The 17,238-nt window shown below is 63.6% G+C and overlaps 1 protein-coding gene across 3 annotated transcripts in view; it reads right to left on the bottom strand.

The window, feature by feature from the left end:
• Positions 1-7,934, bottom strand: part of HTRA3 (HtrA serine peptidase 3) — a 36,963-nt gene extending 29,029 nt beyond the window's left edge. For all 3 annotated transcript variants that reach the window (XM_070613415.1, XM_070613417.1, XM_070613416.1), the window contains exon 1: positions 7,341-7,934. In XM_070613415.1, the coding sequence (XP_070469516.1) occupies positions 7,341-7,845 (505 nt within the window). In that variant the 5' untranslated portion in view covers positions 7,846-7,934. The remainder of the gene's footprint in view (positions 1-7,340) is intronic.
• Between the last annotated feature and the right edge of the window lie 9,304 nt (positions 7,935-17,238).

The raw sequence follows: 17,238 nt of genomic DNA, 5'->3' as shown, positions 1-17,238 counted from the left end.
CCGCGGCCTGGGCGCTGCGAGCAGCAGGAACATGAGCGAGTGAGCGAGCAGGGGTGTGAATGTCCTGTGGGGTCAGAGGAGTGGTCCTGGGGGGGTGGGGGGGCTGCCTTCACGGCCTCCAGCCCCAGGCCCAGCGCCCACGAGGGGCGGGCTTTGAAGCCCCAGGCCGCCTCCGGTCTAATTAGCTCCGAGGCTGGCTCCTTGTGTTTTTCTTTCTCTTGAAGACTCGCCTGTCCCCAAGTGACCCATCTTCCCCAGCCGCGGATGGTGGCTTCAGATCCCGCGGTGGCTCCCGGGGGGGCCGTGCTGCTGTCTGCAGCCCTCGGGCCCCAGGCTCCCGTCCCTGGAAGGCAGGGCCGAGGGCTGCAGCCCAGGCCGAGCGTCACGCCGCCTCCTCTGCCAGGGTCCAGGGCCGAATCCTCGCAGCAACTCTGCAAGGCGGGAGCGGTCAGCCCACTTTGCAGAGCGGGGAACAGGCTCAGGGGGGTCACAAGACCCACCCAAGGCCCGCGGCCAGCTCCCTTGACCCCCGACCTCTGTCACTTCCCCTACTCCGTGCTGGTCCTCGGCCAGCGTGACTGGCTGTGCGGCCCCCAGGGGAGCCCAGCCTCGGCCAGCCCTCGGCTTGGGGCCAGCCTGGCTCCTCTGGCTGTGACACTCGGCTGGGGCTGCAGCCAGCCCCGTGGAGGAGGCCCTGCCACCAGCTTGCTGTGCTTTATCAAAGGGGTCCCGCAGGCCACGGGGGCTCCGGGCCACCTCCAGGGCCGCCCGAGCCATGGATGCCACGCTGGGGCCAGCCCCTAGCCTGCCGCTTACAGGAAGCCCTCCCTGCCTTGACTGGTCCATCGGCTGACCCCCTGGGCTCAGGGTCCTCTGCTGTGACATGGGGACTGGATGGGGCCCGTGGAGCTCCCCTTCCAGCTCCCTCCCCTCTCGCTGCCTCTCCTCCTTTCCTTCCTCTCCCTGACTCCACCTGTCAACACTCAGGTCTGTTCGCACGCTGTGCAAAGTACTTTCAGTTCATTAACTAGTTGACTGTCCGCTGACCCCGTGAGGAGGGAACCGCTCTTACCCTCACTTCACAGACAAGGACACTGAGATGCAGCGAGATTAGGAGACATGCCAGGTCTCGCCACAAGAAGCAGTGGAGCTGGGACGCACGCCTGAGCAGCCAGACGTGGGGAACAGAACTGGGTCTCCGTCCTGGCTCTGCCGGTTACGCACTAGAGGGGCTAAAGCATACAGTAGGGCAGGTTGTGCACTGCACAACTCCAGGGGGCCACCTGCTCCCCCTGCATTAGACCTGGCATTCGGTTTGGGACACTCACATACACGTCTTCATGCGCTGAGGACAAGGGTCTGTGATTCACTCTCTTTCTTACCCACCTGTTCAACACCCTTAACAAAACCAAGCAGAGAGGCCACTTCCTCAAGGTGCTGGAGGCCAGCCCAGCGAGCAGAGCCCTCATAGTGGGAAAATCAGGGAAAATCAGGGGACCCGGGCTCAGGGCAGAGCTGTCTCTCCCCACCTGAGGGACCTGGGGCAGCTCCCTGCCCTAGCTGAGCCTTTTCTTAAGAAGGGCCATGACACAAACACCCCAACGACGAGTGTTCAAGGTTTCGTGAGCCCAGAGCGCAAGCCTGGGGTCCACCCTTGACCCTGTGACCCCGCTGGCTCCTGTCCTTCAAAGCAGCTCTGGGAGGTGGCGGCGTTCAAACTCTCGGGCGGGACAGGTCGGCTCTCCCGGCCAGCCACCCCCCACGCCCTTGTCCGGTCCACATGAACCCCAGGCCTCCAGGAGGCCAAGCGAGTCACCGCCCGGCCTCGTTTCCCCCAAGCTGCTGGCCGGTGAGCTGGCGGACGGCGAGGGTGCACACCAGGCCAGGCAGAGAAGCCAGCGGGTGGACCCTGGCACACTCGGGCCCAGCTGTCCCAGCACAGTGCTCACGGTCTGACCACATTGGGGCAGCGCTGCTCATCCCCAAGGGGCTGGCGGTCCCCTCCGGGCCCCCTTGGAAGTGGACCTGGAGGTGAGACTGGGACCTGTGTGTGGGCTGGGCGGGGCGGGCTCCACGGGCCTGCTGGGGAGGATGGGCCTGCTGCCCGGTCCCAAGCCCTGGTTCGCGCTCCCGGTGACGCAGAGACGCAGCCCCATGGCCACCGACGCACACGGCGCCACTCGCCAGCCAGGCTTGCGCCACAGAAGGCTGTCCCCCACTGGACATCATCCACGCCAGACCCCCGCCGGGACCTAATCTGAACCCGTCCTCTCACCTACCCCTCCAGGGGGGCCCTCCACCCACCCTGACACCCCCCTGCCCCGAGCCCTGAGATCCTAGTGCCTCTGGAGCCCGCCCCCTCGGCCACCTCCCTGGCTCAGGCCTCATCAGCTCACCCTGCCCAGGGCACTGGCCCCCTCGAGCTGAGCCCCCACACCCACTCTGCATGCCGGTTACTCGTCAACCTTCCAGGGTCCTCACCTCCCAGGTTGGGTCACCCTCCTGGCCCTGCATCGGGCACGAGCCCGTACTTGGCGTCTCCTGCTGTCCTCCCTTTGTGCCCACCTCCTGTGGCTGTTTAGATGCCACCTCCTCCAGGTTGCCCTCCCTGACCTACGCCTCTCCCCATCCTGGAGGTGGTTTCTTCCTTGCCTGGGTTCTATACGTCTGTCCCTCACAACGTGGGATCGGGGATTTCATGGGGCTGTGCTGGGTGGTGGCGATGGGGGGCAGAGAGCAGAGGCCAGAGTGCACCGAGCCTGCAGGCCGCCGCAGAAGTCTGTGCTTGATCCTGAAGGCAGGGGGAGCCACAGCCAGGCTTCCGGGGCGGGAAGATGGAGTCTCATAATTCCCCCTCGGGCTCTTGTGTGGAGGTGCATGGCACAGGGAGAGGCCTCACAGGCAGACCCCCAGGGGTGCCGTGGGGTCCCAGCCGTAGCCCGAGGCCGGCAGGTGGGGTGCAGAGGGCGAGGGTGCTCCCTGGGCCAAGCCCTGGCGGGAAAGGCCAGCTGCACAGGGCCTGGGCCCCGAAGCTCCTCCCGGGCTGCACTCCAGGCTCCCAACCCCTGGGCGCCGAGGGCTCAGAGTCCCTGGACAGTCAGATGTGCCCTCCGCTCTGCTGTCCCCGCGCGGGGAGGGGCGCAGAGAGGAGGGCAGGCGTCATCCCGCTGCTTAGGCCCAAAGGCTGAATTCCAAGACAGGCGCAGCCCCAGGAAGCCACTCAGAGGATTAAAAGTCAAAAGCCAAGCAAAGCTCTTGAGTAAGTCAAGCCGAGGGCGCCGTCGGAACCTGCCGTGGGCGCACAACCCGAGCTATTAGACGCCGCCTCGTGAAGCCGCTGGGCTCCCAGCCCCACGACTGCGCACTCCCAGGCTGTCTAGTCGGCAGCTGCAGGCCGAGAGGCCCGAGGAGCCAGAGCTCCGGTTAAGTGCAAGGGACCCTCTCCCCTGCACAGAGCCCCCGAACCCCTTCTCTCCCTCTTTCACCCCACTGACAGACAGGGAGCCACGCTATCCCTAAGGCAGAGGCGGCACCAGGCAAGGGCTCCCTGGAGAGGTGGTGAGCCCCTGGCCCTGGGGGATGTGCAAGGAGCGTGGGGAGGGTCATAGGACACTCACACATCACAGGGGCCATCTATTCATTCCACAGCACTGACTGTGCGCCAGGCACTGGACCAGGGCGCCACCCTGTGGGGCTCAGAGCCCGGTAGAGATGGAGACAAGGCATGGCATCAATAGGTGGTGTGAGGGGTCTGGAGGAGACCCCAGGGGCCCTCGTGAGGCTAGTGAAGGGAGGACGTGGACATGGCGGGCAGGGAAGGCAGCTCAGCGGTGGTGGGTCACCCAGGCCAAGGCAGGATGAGGGGAGAGGATGGTGAGACAATGGGAATTCCAGCATTGGGGAAAGCATGTGCAAAGACCCTGAGGTACGAAAGAGACCAGAGTGGCTGGAGTATAGAGGATGAGATGGCCTTACAGGGGTGTGAGGGGGCCGGATGGCACAGGGCCTTGTGGGTCACGGCAAGAGTTGGGGAGCTTCCGAGGGGGCCCCACCAGTGACGAGCAGGACGGATTTATCAAGGTTATGCTGGCTGCTGTGTGGAGAAGTGACCAGAGGGAGGATGAGGGAGGTGGGGAAGCCTGTGGAGACTGTGTTGCCAGAGCAAGAAGGAGCCATGGCTGGCTGGGGGGACATTTCAAGGTTGAGCCCAGGACTAGCCTGGGGTGGTCCTCCTGTCAGTACGGTTAGCCAGCGGACGGAGGAGTCCAGCTCAGGGAAGAGACAGGCTGGAGACAGGACCCTGAGTCATCAGCACCTGGGAGCATCTGGAGGAGGGACTGGACGGCTCTCCCGGGGCTGAAGGGAGCCAGGAGGAGGGGAGGAGCCGAGGGCGGAGAAGGGGAGGGAGGGGCACTCCAGGGGACAGGAGAAGGTAGGGACCCTCCACCAGGGGCAAAAGGGTACGTGGCCGGCCCAGGTGAGGGGAGAGCTGGCAGGACTTCCGTGTGGAAATGCCCTGAGGCCACTATGTGTGGACGTCACCCAGTGACTTCTGGCCGGGCTCTGGGGAGCGTAGAGAGGGGACCCTGCCCGTGATGCTCTCGGGGCTGAGCCCGATGGAGCCAGGGGGCCAGACGGACCCGACTCCACACCTCAGGGAGCCTGTTGTCCCGGCCCGCGTGGAAGCCTGGGGCCAGCGAGAGGGGGCTTTCAAAGCCAGCCAGATCCCGGCTGGGCCCAGTGAGCGCATCCGCGGTGGAGAGCGGGGACCAGATTCGTGGAGCAGGTGAGACGGCGCTGGCGAGAGACCCTGCGCCAGCAAGCCTTCCACGAGGACGTGATCCTGCACTGAGGCCCTGCGGAGACCCGGGTGTCTGAGGTCCCCGTGCACTGGGGTGACAGCGCTCGCACGAGGCCCAAGAGCAGCAGCAACAGACCACAGAGTGAAGGTGCTCGCAGACCGGAGCCGTCCAGCCCTGCCTCCCGCACCGAGGGTCCCCGCCCCACGTCCCAACCTCCTTGGCTCAGACGGGATCCTGCGCCTCTGAGGCCGGTCCCTCCGCCTCCGCTCTGCCCGCCCCCCGCCGTGCTCCCCACCTTGGCTGAGCCCTCCCGCTCACCTTCCACGCTCAGCACAGAGGCAGCCCTGACCTTGGCAGGTGACACAGAGACGGTGGCGGCAGCCGTGGCCCAGAGAACAGCACACGGAATAGCGACCGGTCTAAGGATGCTCACGGAGGCACGCGCCTCAGCTCCCTCACCCAGCAACAGTTCTCCCCAGACGGCGCCGCCGTCACCCCCACCGGACCGACCAGGAAACTGGGGCAAGGACCCAAGGCCATGCCGTCAGTACCAAGTGCCGGGACACCCCGCCCACGCCCTCCTGCCCAGGCCTCCTGCCCGCTGAGCGCCGTCTGCACCTGTCTGTGCTCACCGCGCTGCCTCCCAGTCTCAGATTCATCTAAGTTTCTCGAGGGCATGGACGGGGTCTTCCTCAGCGCAGAGCCCTTGTCACCAGCCCAGGGCCAGCAGAACACACAGAGAAGGTGCTTCACAAACCTGGACCGCCTCCAGCCTCCCGGCCCGCCCCGGGCCCTGGTGCCTTATTCAAACAGCGTCCACCGCATGGTCGGGGTCGGGGAGGCCACAGGCACGAGCAAGCTCAGCGGGCAGGCGCCAGGCCCCCTGAGCCCTCCTCCTCTCAGACCCTTCAGTGCGGCCCGAGCTGGGCCTGCGGGTACCGAGCCCCAAACCCGACGGGCCACCCCGGGGGGGCGGCAGGCACTTGCTGAGTGAAAATGCCCATCTCTGAGACGTCGAGGGGCACACGCCCTCGCCCCTTGGTCTCCTGGGCACAATCTAAACACAAGCTGACCTCGCCACCCTCACTTCCCTTAAAGCCCCTCCACGCCCCTCCCGTATACTCATAGTGAACCCCACTCAGTGCTTCCCAAACGGGGCTCCCCGGAACCCCAGTGTGCCAGGAAAGAAGAGCTCTGCTGGAATTCTCTCGGGAGGCCCTGGGCGTTATCACCGTGCGTGCGTGCGCGTGTGTTCTCACTACGAGCTTTCTCAGAACCTCTGACAGACTCCAGTGTGGCGTGAATCCCCACTGCAGGGCCGGCACTTACTTTCCCAACCTTTTTGGGTCACAGGGCACTTATTTCAGAATACCCGACACAATGTGGGAAGCCCTGGCCAACCGGATGAAGTCTAAGCCATTGGCCCGATGCTTATGGCCACTGTCAGCCCAAGCCTGCCGACCTGCCCAGCCTCAGGTGTCACACACGCACGCACGCACACCCCACACGCCCCCACACCCCACACGCCCCCACACACGTGCTGCTCTGGGCTCTTTGCTCCCCCAGCACGGCTCCCCACACACAGCAAGCCTCCACGTGGCGATTGTGCCAGCCCCTTTTCCCACAGAGCCTGTGCCTCCGGCTACCTGGAAGCCTTGTCCGTCCCGTAAGACTCAGCGTCGGACCCCGCTTCCTGAGGGCTGCCGGGCTGTGCGCCCTGTGGCGCCCCCGCATGGGGGCCGAGAGCCTGCCCCGGCGGTCAGCATCCCTCCCCTACAGATGGAGGCTGAGGGCACTCAGGGCCCAGCACAGGGCGTCCACAAGGACTTACTGAACCCACACGGGAGCCTGCATTACCAAGAAGTGCCCCCCAAAAATAAGGGGGCTGCAGGGTTTTCTAGCATGTTCTTCCGTGCACAGCATTAACCTGTGTGGCAAGAAGCAATCCAGAGCCAAGTCCATGCCAGGAGGGGCTGTTCTGGGGTTTGGAGGGGCTCAGAAGCTCTCTACCCCAAGAGCCTCTCCCCAGGGAGCCCTGAGCAGCCCAGGAACCCCACAGCTCGCCCGGCACTCCCCAACAGCCCTCTGGAGACACGCGTTTTAAGTGTAGTTAAGAAGAAAGAGAACACTGGATGCCACTGAAGACAGTACCCAGACCGGAGATGTACGGCCATTCGGGACTGCCTCCCACCGAGCACCCAGCCAGAGCAGGGACACACGGATGGCGAAAACCAGGCGCAGACAGGTAGGTCGGCACATGCCAGAGCCGGACAAGGACCCTCTCTAGTCAGGAGAGCCCCGGGGTTCACTTTCACGACTTTTGTGACCTCAGGGACAGGAGTTTACCTCTCTGGGCCTCAGTTTCCCCACCTGGAAGACCAGAGGGCTGGCTAAATGATTTCTACAGAGCCTTCCACTTGCTCCCAGGGAGTGTGGACCTCGAGGCTCCGCTCTAGCGCTGAGCCTCAGCTTCCCCCAGGAGAAAGCTTCACTCCCTTACCCCCACCCACGCCGGTCCGCCCGGGGCCGAGCGCTTACCCGACGGGCACGCGCCCTTCTGCAGCTGGCGCACGGGCGTCCCCGAGAGCTGCAGCGCGCGGCGGCTGGCCGCCTGCAGCGCGCACACGTTGGCGTAGGTGTGCCCGTCCGTGCCGCACACGGCATGCGCCCAGCGGCACCGGCACACGCCGCGCGCGCACTCCAGGCTCTCCCCGCACGGCGAGTCGAGGGGGCGGCCGCACGGCTCGCCCTCGCCGGCGGCGCACACCAGGCAGCAGTTGCAGAGGTCCGGCACGTAGCCGCCGGGGCAGCGCGGACTCGGGCACCGCGACACGTCGCAGCGCGCGGGGCACGGCGCCGCCGGGGGCTCCCGGGCCAGCGCCAGCGCGGCCAGCGCGGCCAGGAGCAGCGCGCGCGCCTGCATGGCCATGGCGGCGGGCGGCAGCGCGGGGGACCGGCCCTGGGCGAGCGGGGACGCCGAGGCGGCGCGGGGGCCGGGCGCGGGGGGCCGACGGAGGGGACGCGGGCGGGCGCGTGGCCACATGCGCCGGCGGCTCAGGCGGGCGGGCGCCGGGACCGCAGGGGCATGCCCGGGGCTCGGCGACGGGAGAGGCGCCCGCTCCCTCCGGGCCAACGGTCTGCGGGCGGCGGGCCCGGCCGCATTTAAAGGCGCGGCCCCGCCTGCCCTCGCTGGAAGGGGGCGGCCCGGCCCCTCCGCCAGCCCCGCCCAGGCCCCAGCTGGCCCCCGCCCCGCCTTCTGGGCCCGGACCCACCCGGCCGGCAGCGGCACTAGGCCTGCCTAGTCTGGGAACCCCGGCGACGGGTATGCTGCGGGCCTCGAGGGATGGGGGCCATGCAGAGACGGGGCCTCCAGGGCGCAGGCCTGCGACAACCCTGGATCCCAGCACCAGCTGTGTCCGTGTCTGTGTCCAGGGACCCAGGGATCCGAGCTGGTCCCCTCTCCCTAAGGACGCTGGCAAGTCCAGATCTCCCCAGCTCCCCCTCCCCAGCGTGGGAGCCCTCAGCACAGGGACTGGCACCGTCCCCAGGAGGGGTGTGGATGGATGTCACCCCTCCTCGCTCACTCCCCACCTCCACTGGAGACAGACCTCCAGGAAGCAACCGCCTTGTGCCCCGACTCCCCTCCTCGGTCTTTAGAGCTTGGAGGATGCGCTCGGTGAGGAGAAAAGCAGCAGCTTTGTTTTTCTGAGTTGCTGCCTCGGCATCTCAGAGTGTGACAACCTGCTTGCACTGAGTGTGGACATTTAGAGAAGGCCCTGAGCTTAGGGTGCCCACCGTAAGTTCCCGTTTTGCTTTTCCTGGGGCATCTTTAAAAATGACCACTTAGAGCTGAGCCCACGAAGAGTTAGTGACCTCCACCCCAACCACCTTATAAATAACAGGTACTTGCTACCCTGCTTTCTGTCTCCTGCTGGCTCGTCACCTGCTTGTTGTACCCCACCCCCCCCAACACTCTCCCAGGCTTTGGGCGGGGTCTGTCCAAGCTCCAGTCCCAGCTCTCGTGCTCTGTGGCCCTGGGAGTGGTCCTGTGCCTCGGTTTCCCCCTCCATGAAACGGGAATGACTAGCGCTTCGCTGCCTCCTAGGATGGTTGGGGGCCCACATGCCGTAAGTGAAGGAGTGAAGCTCCCAAGCGCTTCATGCTTGGCACACAGTCAGCCCGCAGCACCTGGGAGCTGTCTCCATTCTCATTATTCCACACCGTTCTCTGAAGGGCCACTTGAGACCCGGGCCCTGCTCGGGAACCAGAGCCTGGTGACAATGTCAAGCCAGGGTGACAAGGGCTGTGGGGGTCAGAGGAAGGGGCCGAACCCCCTTGGGAGGTGAACTTCAAGGTGGGGAGGCTTTGTGCACCAGCACTGGGCGGCCGGGGTGGGGGGCGGGCAGGGGACAAACCAGGAGCCAGTCACCGCCTGGGCAGAGGGAAATCTGAGCAGCGACTCGCTGAGTAGGGGAAAACGTCGTGTGCAAGCCCAGAGCTGGGGTCTCACCCTCTTTGTCACGAGCCCCTTTTCCGCCTGGTGAGGTCTGGGGAGCTCAGCTCAGAACGGTGATTTTTAAATGCGTAAAACAACCTGCATGGCATTACAAAAGGAAACGATGCCATTAAAATACAGTCAGTAGGACATGTAAGACAACAGGCAACTCCACGGTCTATGCGGGGCTGTGTCGTGAGCAGTGAAACACCGCCCCCCTCCGGCGCCGGGACACTGGCCGGGATCCCCGGGCAGCTGAGCAGACGGGGATCCGGAGGGGCTGCAGCCACACAGTCTGCTGTGGAGACGCCTGTGTTTGCTCTGGGTGACGGGTCACAGGGAGCCGTGGCTCAGACCTGCTTCACCACTGAAGGAAATGCTGGGCCTCAGGGCAGGTGTCGGTGACGTGAAGATGTTGTCTGTTTTTCTCCAAGTTTACGGGCACCCGGGCTAGGGGCCGTGGCTCAGAGGAGGGAGGGGCAGCTGAGGGATAGGGGTGGGTCCAACCCCTGAGGGCCCTGGGGTCCTTGAAGGACTGGGCCCTGCTGAGGGGTGAGGTGGGGGCGTGGCCCATCAGACAGTGTGTTGGAGGGAGTGGCTCGGGCTGGGGAGGACACAGGAGGGAGGAGCTGGAGTCCCGGGCGTGAGCACCCACAGGAGGCAGAGGGACAGTGGCCGTGAGCGTGGGGCTGCAGCCCCACAGGGGAATCGGGTGTGAGGGGCTGGGACCCCCCTTCTAAAAGGCCCTCGACAAAGGGCAGTAGGACATGCGTTTCTGTCTCAAAAAACTCGAAGGGGATTTTGCTGTGAAGATGTGGGGCACTTCCGGCCTTTCCTTGGAACAAGCCAGAATCCCAGGGTTGGGGGCCCTGGGCTGGACTGGGCTGGGCTGGGCCTCCCCCAATCCTGGCCAGTGCTCCTGGCTCGCATCTCCTGCAGGGCAGCTCAGGCCTGAGGGGCCGGGGGAGGGACCCGCAGGGCCAGGCTGTCCTGGGGGCGTCGTGGCCCAGAGCAGACTCCTCGGGGCCACACTGTGCTGCAAACGCCACCCTCAGGGCAACACTTCTGCGTCCTGGAGTCCCCCAGGCACAGAAAAGCAGAGACCTGGGCAGGGTCAGGAGAGACCTTTTGTCCGCAGATGGGGAAACTGAGTCTCAGGGAGGTCCCCAGCTTCCCAGGGCTGGCTGCTGCTGCAGACCAGAGCCTGCACTGCCCTCTATAGTTTTCAAGTGCTGACAGCTGCTTCTTGGGCTGAGGCCGTTCCCACGCTCTGCCAGGTGGTCTGGCTCAGTCCTCACTGCCGCCCGGGGAGTGGGGTTACGGTCCCTCGGAGGGGATTCTGGACGGCGGTGGTCACAGCGTGTGGCAGGCTGGCACTCAGGTCCCGGTCTTTCTGCCAGCCAAGTGCAGGCTCTTTCCTTGAGATCACACTGCCCCCAGCGGTCACTTGACTTGACCTTTACAACCACCTTGCAAAGGGGACATTTATTCCCATACGGATGGGGAAACTGAGGCCCAGAATGAAAGGACACGTAGTGGTTCCCTCTCCACTTGGGAGCTGGGGTGCCGACCCCTGGGGTCGCACTGGTTCTCCCCTGCTGTGGGCAGGCCCAGGGTCCCCAGGCGGCTGTGGGAGAGACGGTGGGAGGAGCGCCCCCTGCTGCTCCCCTCCTTCTCGCCACCGGATCAGCAAAGCGGGACACCCTCAGGGGCTTCCCCATCTGCCAGGGACCCCAGGGTTTGAGTTTCCCAGAGCCCGGCCCCCCTGTGGGTGAGCATTCCTGGAAGGCCCAGGAGGCACCAGCTGGCCCTCCAGGGAAGGTGGGCCCTGCTTCTCCATCAGGACTTACGGGGCACACGAGGCATTGTCGTCAGTCCAGGCTTCCAGACTTGGCTCTGCGGGCATGTCCAGCCACCATGCCAGGCCCTCTCTCGCATGTCGTTGCAATCCACTCTCCATCAAATGCTGGGAGGCTTGTGTTATTAACATAAATTTATCATTCATTCAGTCGTTTGTATTTGCTCCCCTTTAGTCCTCCCCCTAATATTTAAGAATCTGTATAACCAAGAATAGGATAAAAGGGAGGAGAGAGAAATAGAGTAAAACAAAAAAGGGTGGTAGAAATATAATGGAGAGTCAGAGGCGAGGTTAATATACAATTTCTTGTCGTGAGATGCTGTTTTTTAGTGTGTGCTCATAAATTTGGCTCTGAGCTTCCTGGTAGCCAGGGCAAAGAGGGAAACATGATGTGCATGTGATGAAAACAGGCCCATTGCTCCAAAGCAGCCTAACTCTTTTCACTATCTAGAGGAGAAAGGGATTCCCCAGGAAGCCTCAGAAAGAGGATGCTGAGGATGTCCTGACAGTGAGTCTCGTGGGGCTCCTCAGAAAATATTCCTCAGTGGGGGCCAGGGACAAGATAGCCCAGGGATCCTTCAAGAAGCTCCGTTAGTCAGCAGGTGTAATTTGGATTTTCCTGGGGGGCAGGGGGAGCAACTAGTGTCCAAGGTTGGCAGAAAGTTCTAGAAGCTAATTCTGGAGCAAGGCGCATGTGATACTGAAGTGCATTAGGACTGTCCTGACCCGCGCACTGGCGAGCCTGCCTGTCCAACTGGTCCTCCCCACCTGACTCATCACCATGGCAACGAGCCCGTGGACCTTCATTAAACCAGTGGACTTGGGTCAGCTCACATGGCACGCTACACAACAGGGAGAGAAGGTTCTAGAAGAAGAGAGAGGCTGTGAGGACTGAAGGCCTTCAGAAGTGTGTCAACGAGGACCCCAGATACTCTGCTTTGGGACCCTCTAACGAAACATGGCCCGGGGGACGAGCCATCCTCCCCTGGGCCGGCTCCGCGGGCTGCGCAGCCCATAGCGCTGGCGTGGGAGGACGGGGCATTCCCGACCGGCCAGCAGAGCAGCGGTGGGCCGAACGCAGTGGTGACCCCCGCAGACTCTGCCTGGTTTGTGGGCTGGTGGGAAGCGCCCCTCAGGGACACGGAGAAATTCTTGGGGAAAGAGGACACTTTCCGTGGGGAGGGTCCTCTGCCTGCAGGTGGGGGCTCCTGCTGTGAAAAGTGACCTCGCTCCAGGTTGCAATTCTAATGTGACCTCCGTCTGGGTCGTGCCTGACTCCTCCAGATGGCCGCCCCTGCCGAGGGGGACAGTGTCTCATCTCCCCAGGCTGGTGCGCCGGGCGTCGGCCGCCGTTACTTACACTGATCGGAATGGAGTTGAGTCCCTCCAGGCTGGACCTGGGCGGGGCCGGGTCTGCCTCCCCGCGGCGCCCCCAGCCCATGCGGCCACCTCTGCACAGAGCTGGACAACGGGGCCGCGTCCCGGTCCTCAGGCCGGGCTCTCCATCTCTGGGCAGGCTCTGCCCTTTGACCTGACCCTTGTCCAGGCCTGGGCTTCACACTGGATGAGGTCAGAGCTTGTGTCACTTTGGGGACTTCCAAGGCCATCCCCGGGCCACACCTCGCCCTGCGATAAGACTTGTCAGCCCGTTAGTGGGTGACTCAGAGGGTGGGCCCCCACTCAGGGTAGGGGTGGGGAGGGGTGGTGACGTGGGACACACTCTGTCTGCAGCCCCCTCCCCTTGGCACCCATGACGCTTAGAGGAAGCGAGTCCTTGAGAGGGAGCCCTCCTCCTCACCCCTGCCTCGCCCTGGCTTCCTTGCTGCGGCTTTCTCTGAATACCCTCTCTGTGCCAGGCTGGGCGGGGTCCCCGGCCTCGAGGGGGAGAGTGGCCAGCACTCGTGAATGCTCGTGAGAACCCTGCGAAACACGTGCTACTATGACCCCTATTTTGCGTTCGAGGCAGCCAAGGCACAGAGAGGTGGAGTAACGTGCCCAAGGTTACACAGCCTGCCAAGGCAGAGCCTAGATTTGGACCCAGGCTGTCTGGCTCCAGAGCACATGGACCAGGCTGTCTCAGGGCAACCATACCGTGACAGCATGCATGGAAGATGCTGGGGCAGAGGGAATCCCTGAGTGGAGGGTATTTGTGAGGGGCTCTGACCACTGAGAAGACGTTTGCTGGGCAGAGCAGGAGGATGGGGAACGCAAGGAGAGGGTGCAGGGGAGCAGAAGAGGCCGGCCAAGCCGTGGGGCCCCCTGGAGGAGAAGAGCGGCGGCCTGACGTGGCCAGCTGTTTAGACGGTTTGCTCCGGCCGCGTGAAGGCATGGGCTGGCCAGAACGGGCTGTGTGGAAGGTGGGCAAGCTGGGGAGGATGCTGAGGGGGTCCGGGTGTAAGATGACAGCCCTGCCCTGTTATCTGGGGACAAGCGACAGAAAGCTCAGCTCAAACTGGCTTCAGCAAAATGGGATTTATTGGTGCCCCTTCCTGATAGGTCCACGGTTGAGCTGCCATCATGTGTGGCCTGATCCAGGGCCTCCCAGTGTCTGCCAGTCCATCTGGGCTGTTCTCTCCACGGCGCTGGTTGCCTTCTCAGCCTCCAGTGTCTGCAGGACTGCCGCGAGCAGAACCAGACCCCATCTTCCTGGGGGCCTTTCCCCTGCAGTCACAGCGAAGTCTCAGAGTGTCTTGCTGGCTCTGACGGTTCCCGCATCCTCCCCTGACCGCGTCTCGGAGCTCGTGGAGTCGTGAGCTGCCTCCAGACTGGCTGTGATCACCTCCTGCTGGGCTCAGCACCTTCTGAACAGATGGTGGTCCCAGCGGGCAGGAGGGGAGGCCTCAGAGACGGAGCTGAAAGAAGCTGAGGAAGCAGAGCTGGGCACTCCCTTCACAAGCTCCCTGGCAGGGCCAGCCGGCCTCTGCTTGCACACCTCTGGTGCTGGGGAGCTCACCACCCGTCAAAACCATCCCTTCCATTGCTGGAATGTTTTCCCTTCGATTGAGCTAAATTCTGCTCCTCTAACTCCCCCCCGTGGACTTTGCTGGCCCCCAGAAGGCTGTCGGGAATGCATCAGTCACTTGCCTGCAAACATCTCAGGCTGGTCCCCAGTGTGTCTTCTCTGGTAGTTACCAGTGTGACCTTGGGCCTTGCGTTCCTATCTAGCTGGAGAATGAGAGGCCTGAAACTTCCTCCTGGGGTTCCTCAGGGCCAAAGGAGGCGGAGGCAGAGCTCCAAGATGTCCCCCAAAATTCCTGCCCCCTTGTGTACGCACCCTGCATAGTTCCCTTCCCCCCCCGAGTGTGGGTGGGCCTGCCCCAATCAGGCGAGCCCTTAAAAGGGACTGGGCCCTTCCTGAGGTCAGAGGCTTAAAGTGTAAAGAGCCTGGAAGCCTGAGGGGGCGCACTGAGCGGGCAGGAGGCAAGGACCTGGGAACAACCTCTAGGAGCTGAGTGGTCCACGGCTGACGCCCACAAGAAAACAGGGACCTCAGTCCTACAACCTCAAGGAGATGAATTCGGCCACAACTGGAAGGGCCTGAAGACACCCCCCTCACTGAGCCAACAGCAGGGCTGCAGCTGGCCGACTCCTTGTGAGACGCTGAGCAAGGACCAGCTAGACTGGCCCGGGCTCTGGATCCACAGAAAGCGGGAGACAGCAAATGCGTGTGGGTTTAAGCCACTAGGTTTGCGTCAGTTTGTTACGGGGCACAGAAAGCAAACACAGGAGGTGAGGGCTGAGCGACAGCGGCCAACTGCGGGGCTGAGGAAGCAGGTCAGGGAGGCAGCTGGAGGGGTGGGGGGTGGTGGTCTGATGAGGTGGGAGCAGGCCCCGAGAAGGGGGACCCTTGCACTTTGGGGTGGAGTCGAGGCCCTGGAGACAGGCCATCTCGAGCTCTGCCCTGTCTCGGGTGTTCCCTTAAATTCTGGGAACACCACCACGAGGGGCTGCTGTTTAGACCCAGCCCGTGGGTGGGGACACTGAGCTGGCAGAGTTCAAGTGGCTTTCTCAGACCCTAAGCTGTTAGCTGATGGACCCAGGATTAGAAAACAGTTGGATCTGACCCCAAAGTCCATGCTCTTTCCCCAGCACCATACTCCTGTTCCATATCCATTTTACAGAAGGGAAAACTGAGGCCCAGGGCGGGCTGCTGAGACAACCAGGCTAATTGATGACAACTGGTTGCGTCGATCGAGTTGCTACTAAGCATCGGGCACAAACCGTGTCTGATTCTTACCCCATCCTCCGGCCAAGGTACTGATGCTGATGTGCCCATTTCACAGACGAAGAAAGCAAGCACAGAGAGGTTCCATAACTCACCCAAACTCACACAGCAAGTGAGCCACAGGGTCGGAATCGGAGCCCAGCCAGTAGGACTCGTGCCCTCGTACAAAGCCGGTGTGAACCAGCTGACACCGAGGCTCCTACGAGGAGCGGGACGAGATGGCGGCAAGGAGCGGGTCGTGGCATGGGGGGGGCCCTGGCAGACTGAAATGACGACATCAGGGTCACTGGCCGAGCGGGGTTGGCCTTTTTCCTTTTTCGTAAGACAAGCACCCTCTGCTTTGACTGCCATAGCCCAGGCTCTTCTTGGAAACCACCCTGGCCCACCCAGCCCCGACAGGAGGAGCTGGACCTGGGCCTCTCCTGGACTGCAGCTGCCTCCCCTGGCTGGGGAGGGCGTGTCCTGCCCACCCTGTCTGCAAGGCAGCCTGCCCAGGACGGCCAGCCCCCACCCAGCTGACCGCACAGCTGTCCTGCAGGCTGTGCGCCAGCCCTCGGAGGAGCTGCCAGTCCTTCAGCCTCCAAGGCCCTTCTGCATCCTCCAGGCCTTTCTCCATCCTCCAGGCCCTTCTCCGTCCTCCAGGCCCTTCTCCGTCCTCCAGGCCCTTCTCCATCCTCCAGGCCCTTCTCCGTCCTCCAGGCCCTTCTCCGTCCTCCAGGCCCTTCTCCGTCCTCCAGGCCCTTCTGCATCCTCCAGGCCCTTCTGCGTCCTCCAGGCCCTTCTCCGTCCTCCAGGCCCTTCTCCGTCCTCCAGGCCTTTCTCCATCCTCCAGGCCCTTCTCCGTCCTCCAGGCCCTTCTCCGTCCTCCAGGCCCTTCTCCATCCTCCAGGCCCTTCTGCATCCTCCAGGCCCTTCTCCGTCCTCCAGGCCCTTCTCCATCCTCCAGGCCCTTCTCCGTCCTCCAGGCCCTTCTGCATCCTCCAGGCCCTTCTCCGTCCTCCAGGCCCTTCTGCATCCTCCAGGCCCTTCTCCGTCCTCCAGGCCCTTCTCCGTCCTCCAGGCCCTTCTCCATCCTCCAGGCCCTTCTCCGTCCTCCAGGCCCTTCTCCGTCCTCCAGGCCCTTCTGCATCCTCCAGGCCCTTCTGCATCCTCCAGGCCCTTCTGCGTCCTCCAGGCCCTTCTGCGTCCTCCAGGCCCTTCTCCGTCCTCCAGGCCCTTCTGCGTCCTCCAGGCCCTTCTGCGTCCTCCAGGCCCTTCTGCGTCCTCCAGGCCCTTCTCCGTCCTCCAGGCCCTTCTCCGTCCTCCAGGCCCTTCTGCATCCTCCAGGCCTTTCTCCGTCCTCCGTCCTCCAGGCCCTTCTCCATCCTCCAGGCCCTTCTCCGTCCTCCAGGCCCTTCTCCGTCCTCCAGGCCCTTCTCCGTCCTCCAGGCCCTTCTGCATCCTCCAGGCCCTTCTCCATCCTCCAGGCCTTTCTCCATCCTCCAGGCCCTTCTCCATCCTCCAGGCCCTTCTCTGTCCTCAAGGCACTTCTGCGTCCTTGGCTGGAGTGGGGAGTCAATACCCTGAAACAGTCGCTCTGGCAGCCCAGGGTGTCAGCAATGGCCAAGCTGGTCAGCAGTGATGGGCGGGGCTCTGGAGCCACTCCCCCCCAGGCCATGCTGCTCTGCCCGCCCCCTCAGCTGTGTCCATAGGGCCTCAGGGGCCTGGTGGACTGAAGGTGAGCCAGAGAGGAAGTGCTCCAGAACTCAGGGGCAAGGAGGCCTCCTAATGGCCCTCTGGGGCTCCGCTCAAAGCTTTAACGCTGCTAATGGGACACTGGTGCTCAACAGTCCCAATGCCTGCCCTTTCACTGGCCCCC

The sequence above is a fragment of the Equus przewalskii genome, chromosome 3 (genome assembly GCF_037783145.1).
Source record: "Equus przewalskii isolate Varuska chromosome 3, EquPr2, whole genome shotgun sequence".
NCBI lineage: Eukaryota > Metazoa > Chordata > Mammalia > Perissodactyla > Equidae > Equus > Equus przewalskii.
Note: the sequence above shows the minus strand (reverse complement) of the source record. Positions and strands in the feature narration are given on the sequence as shown.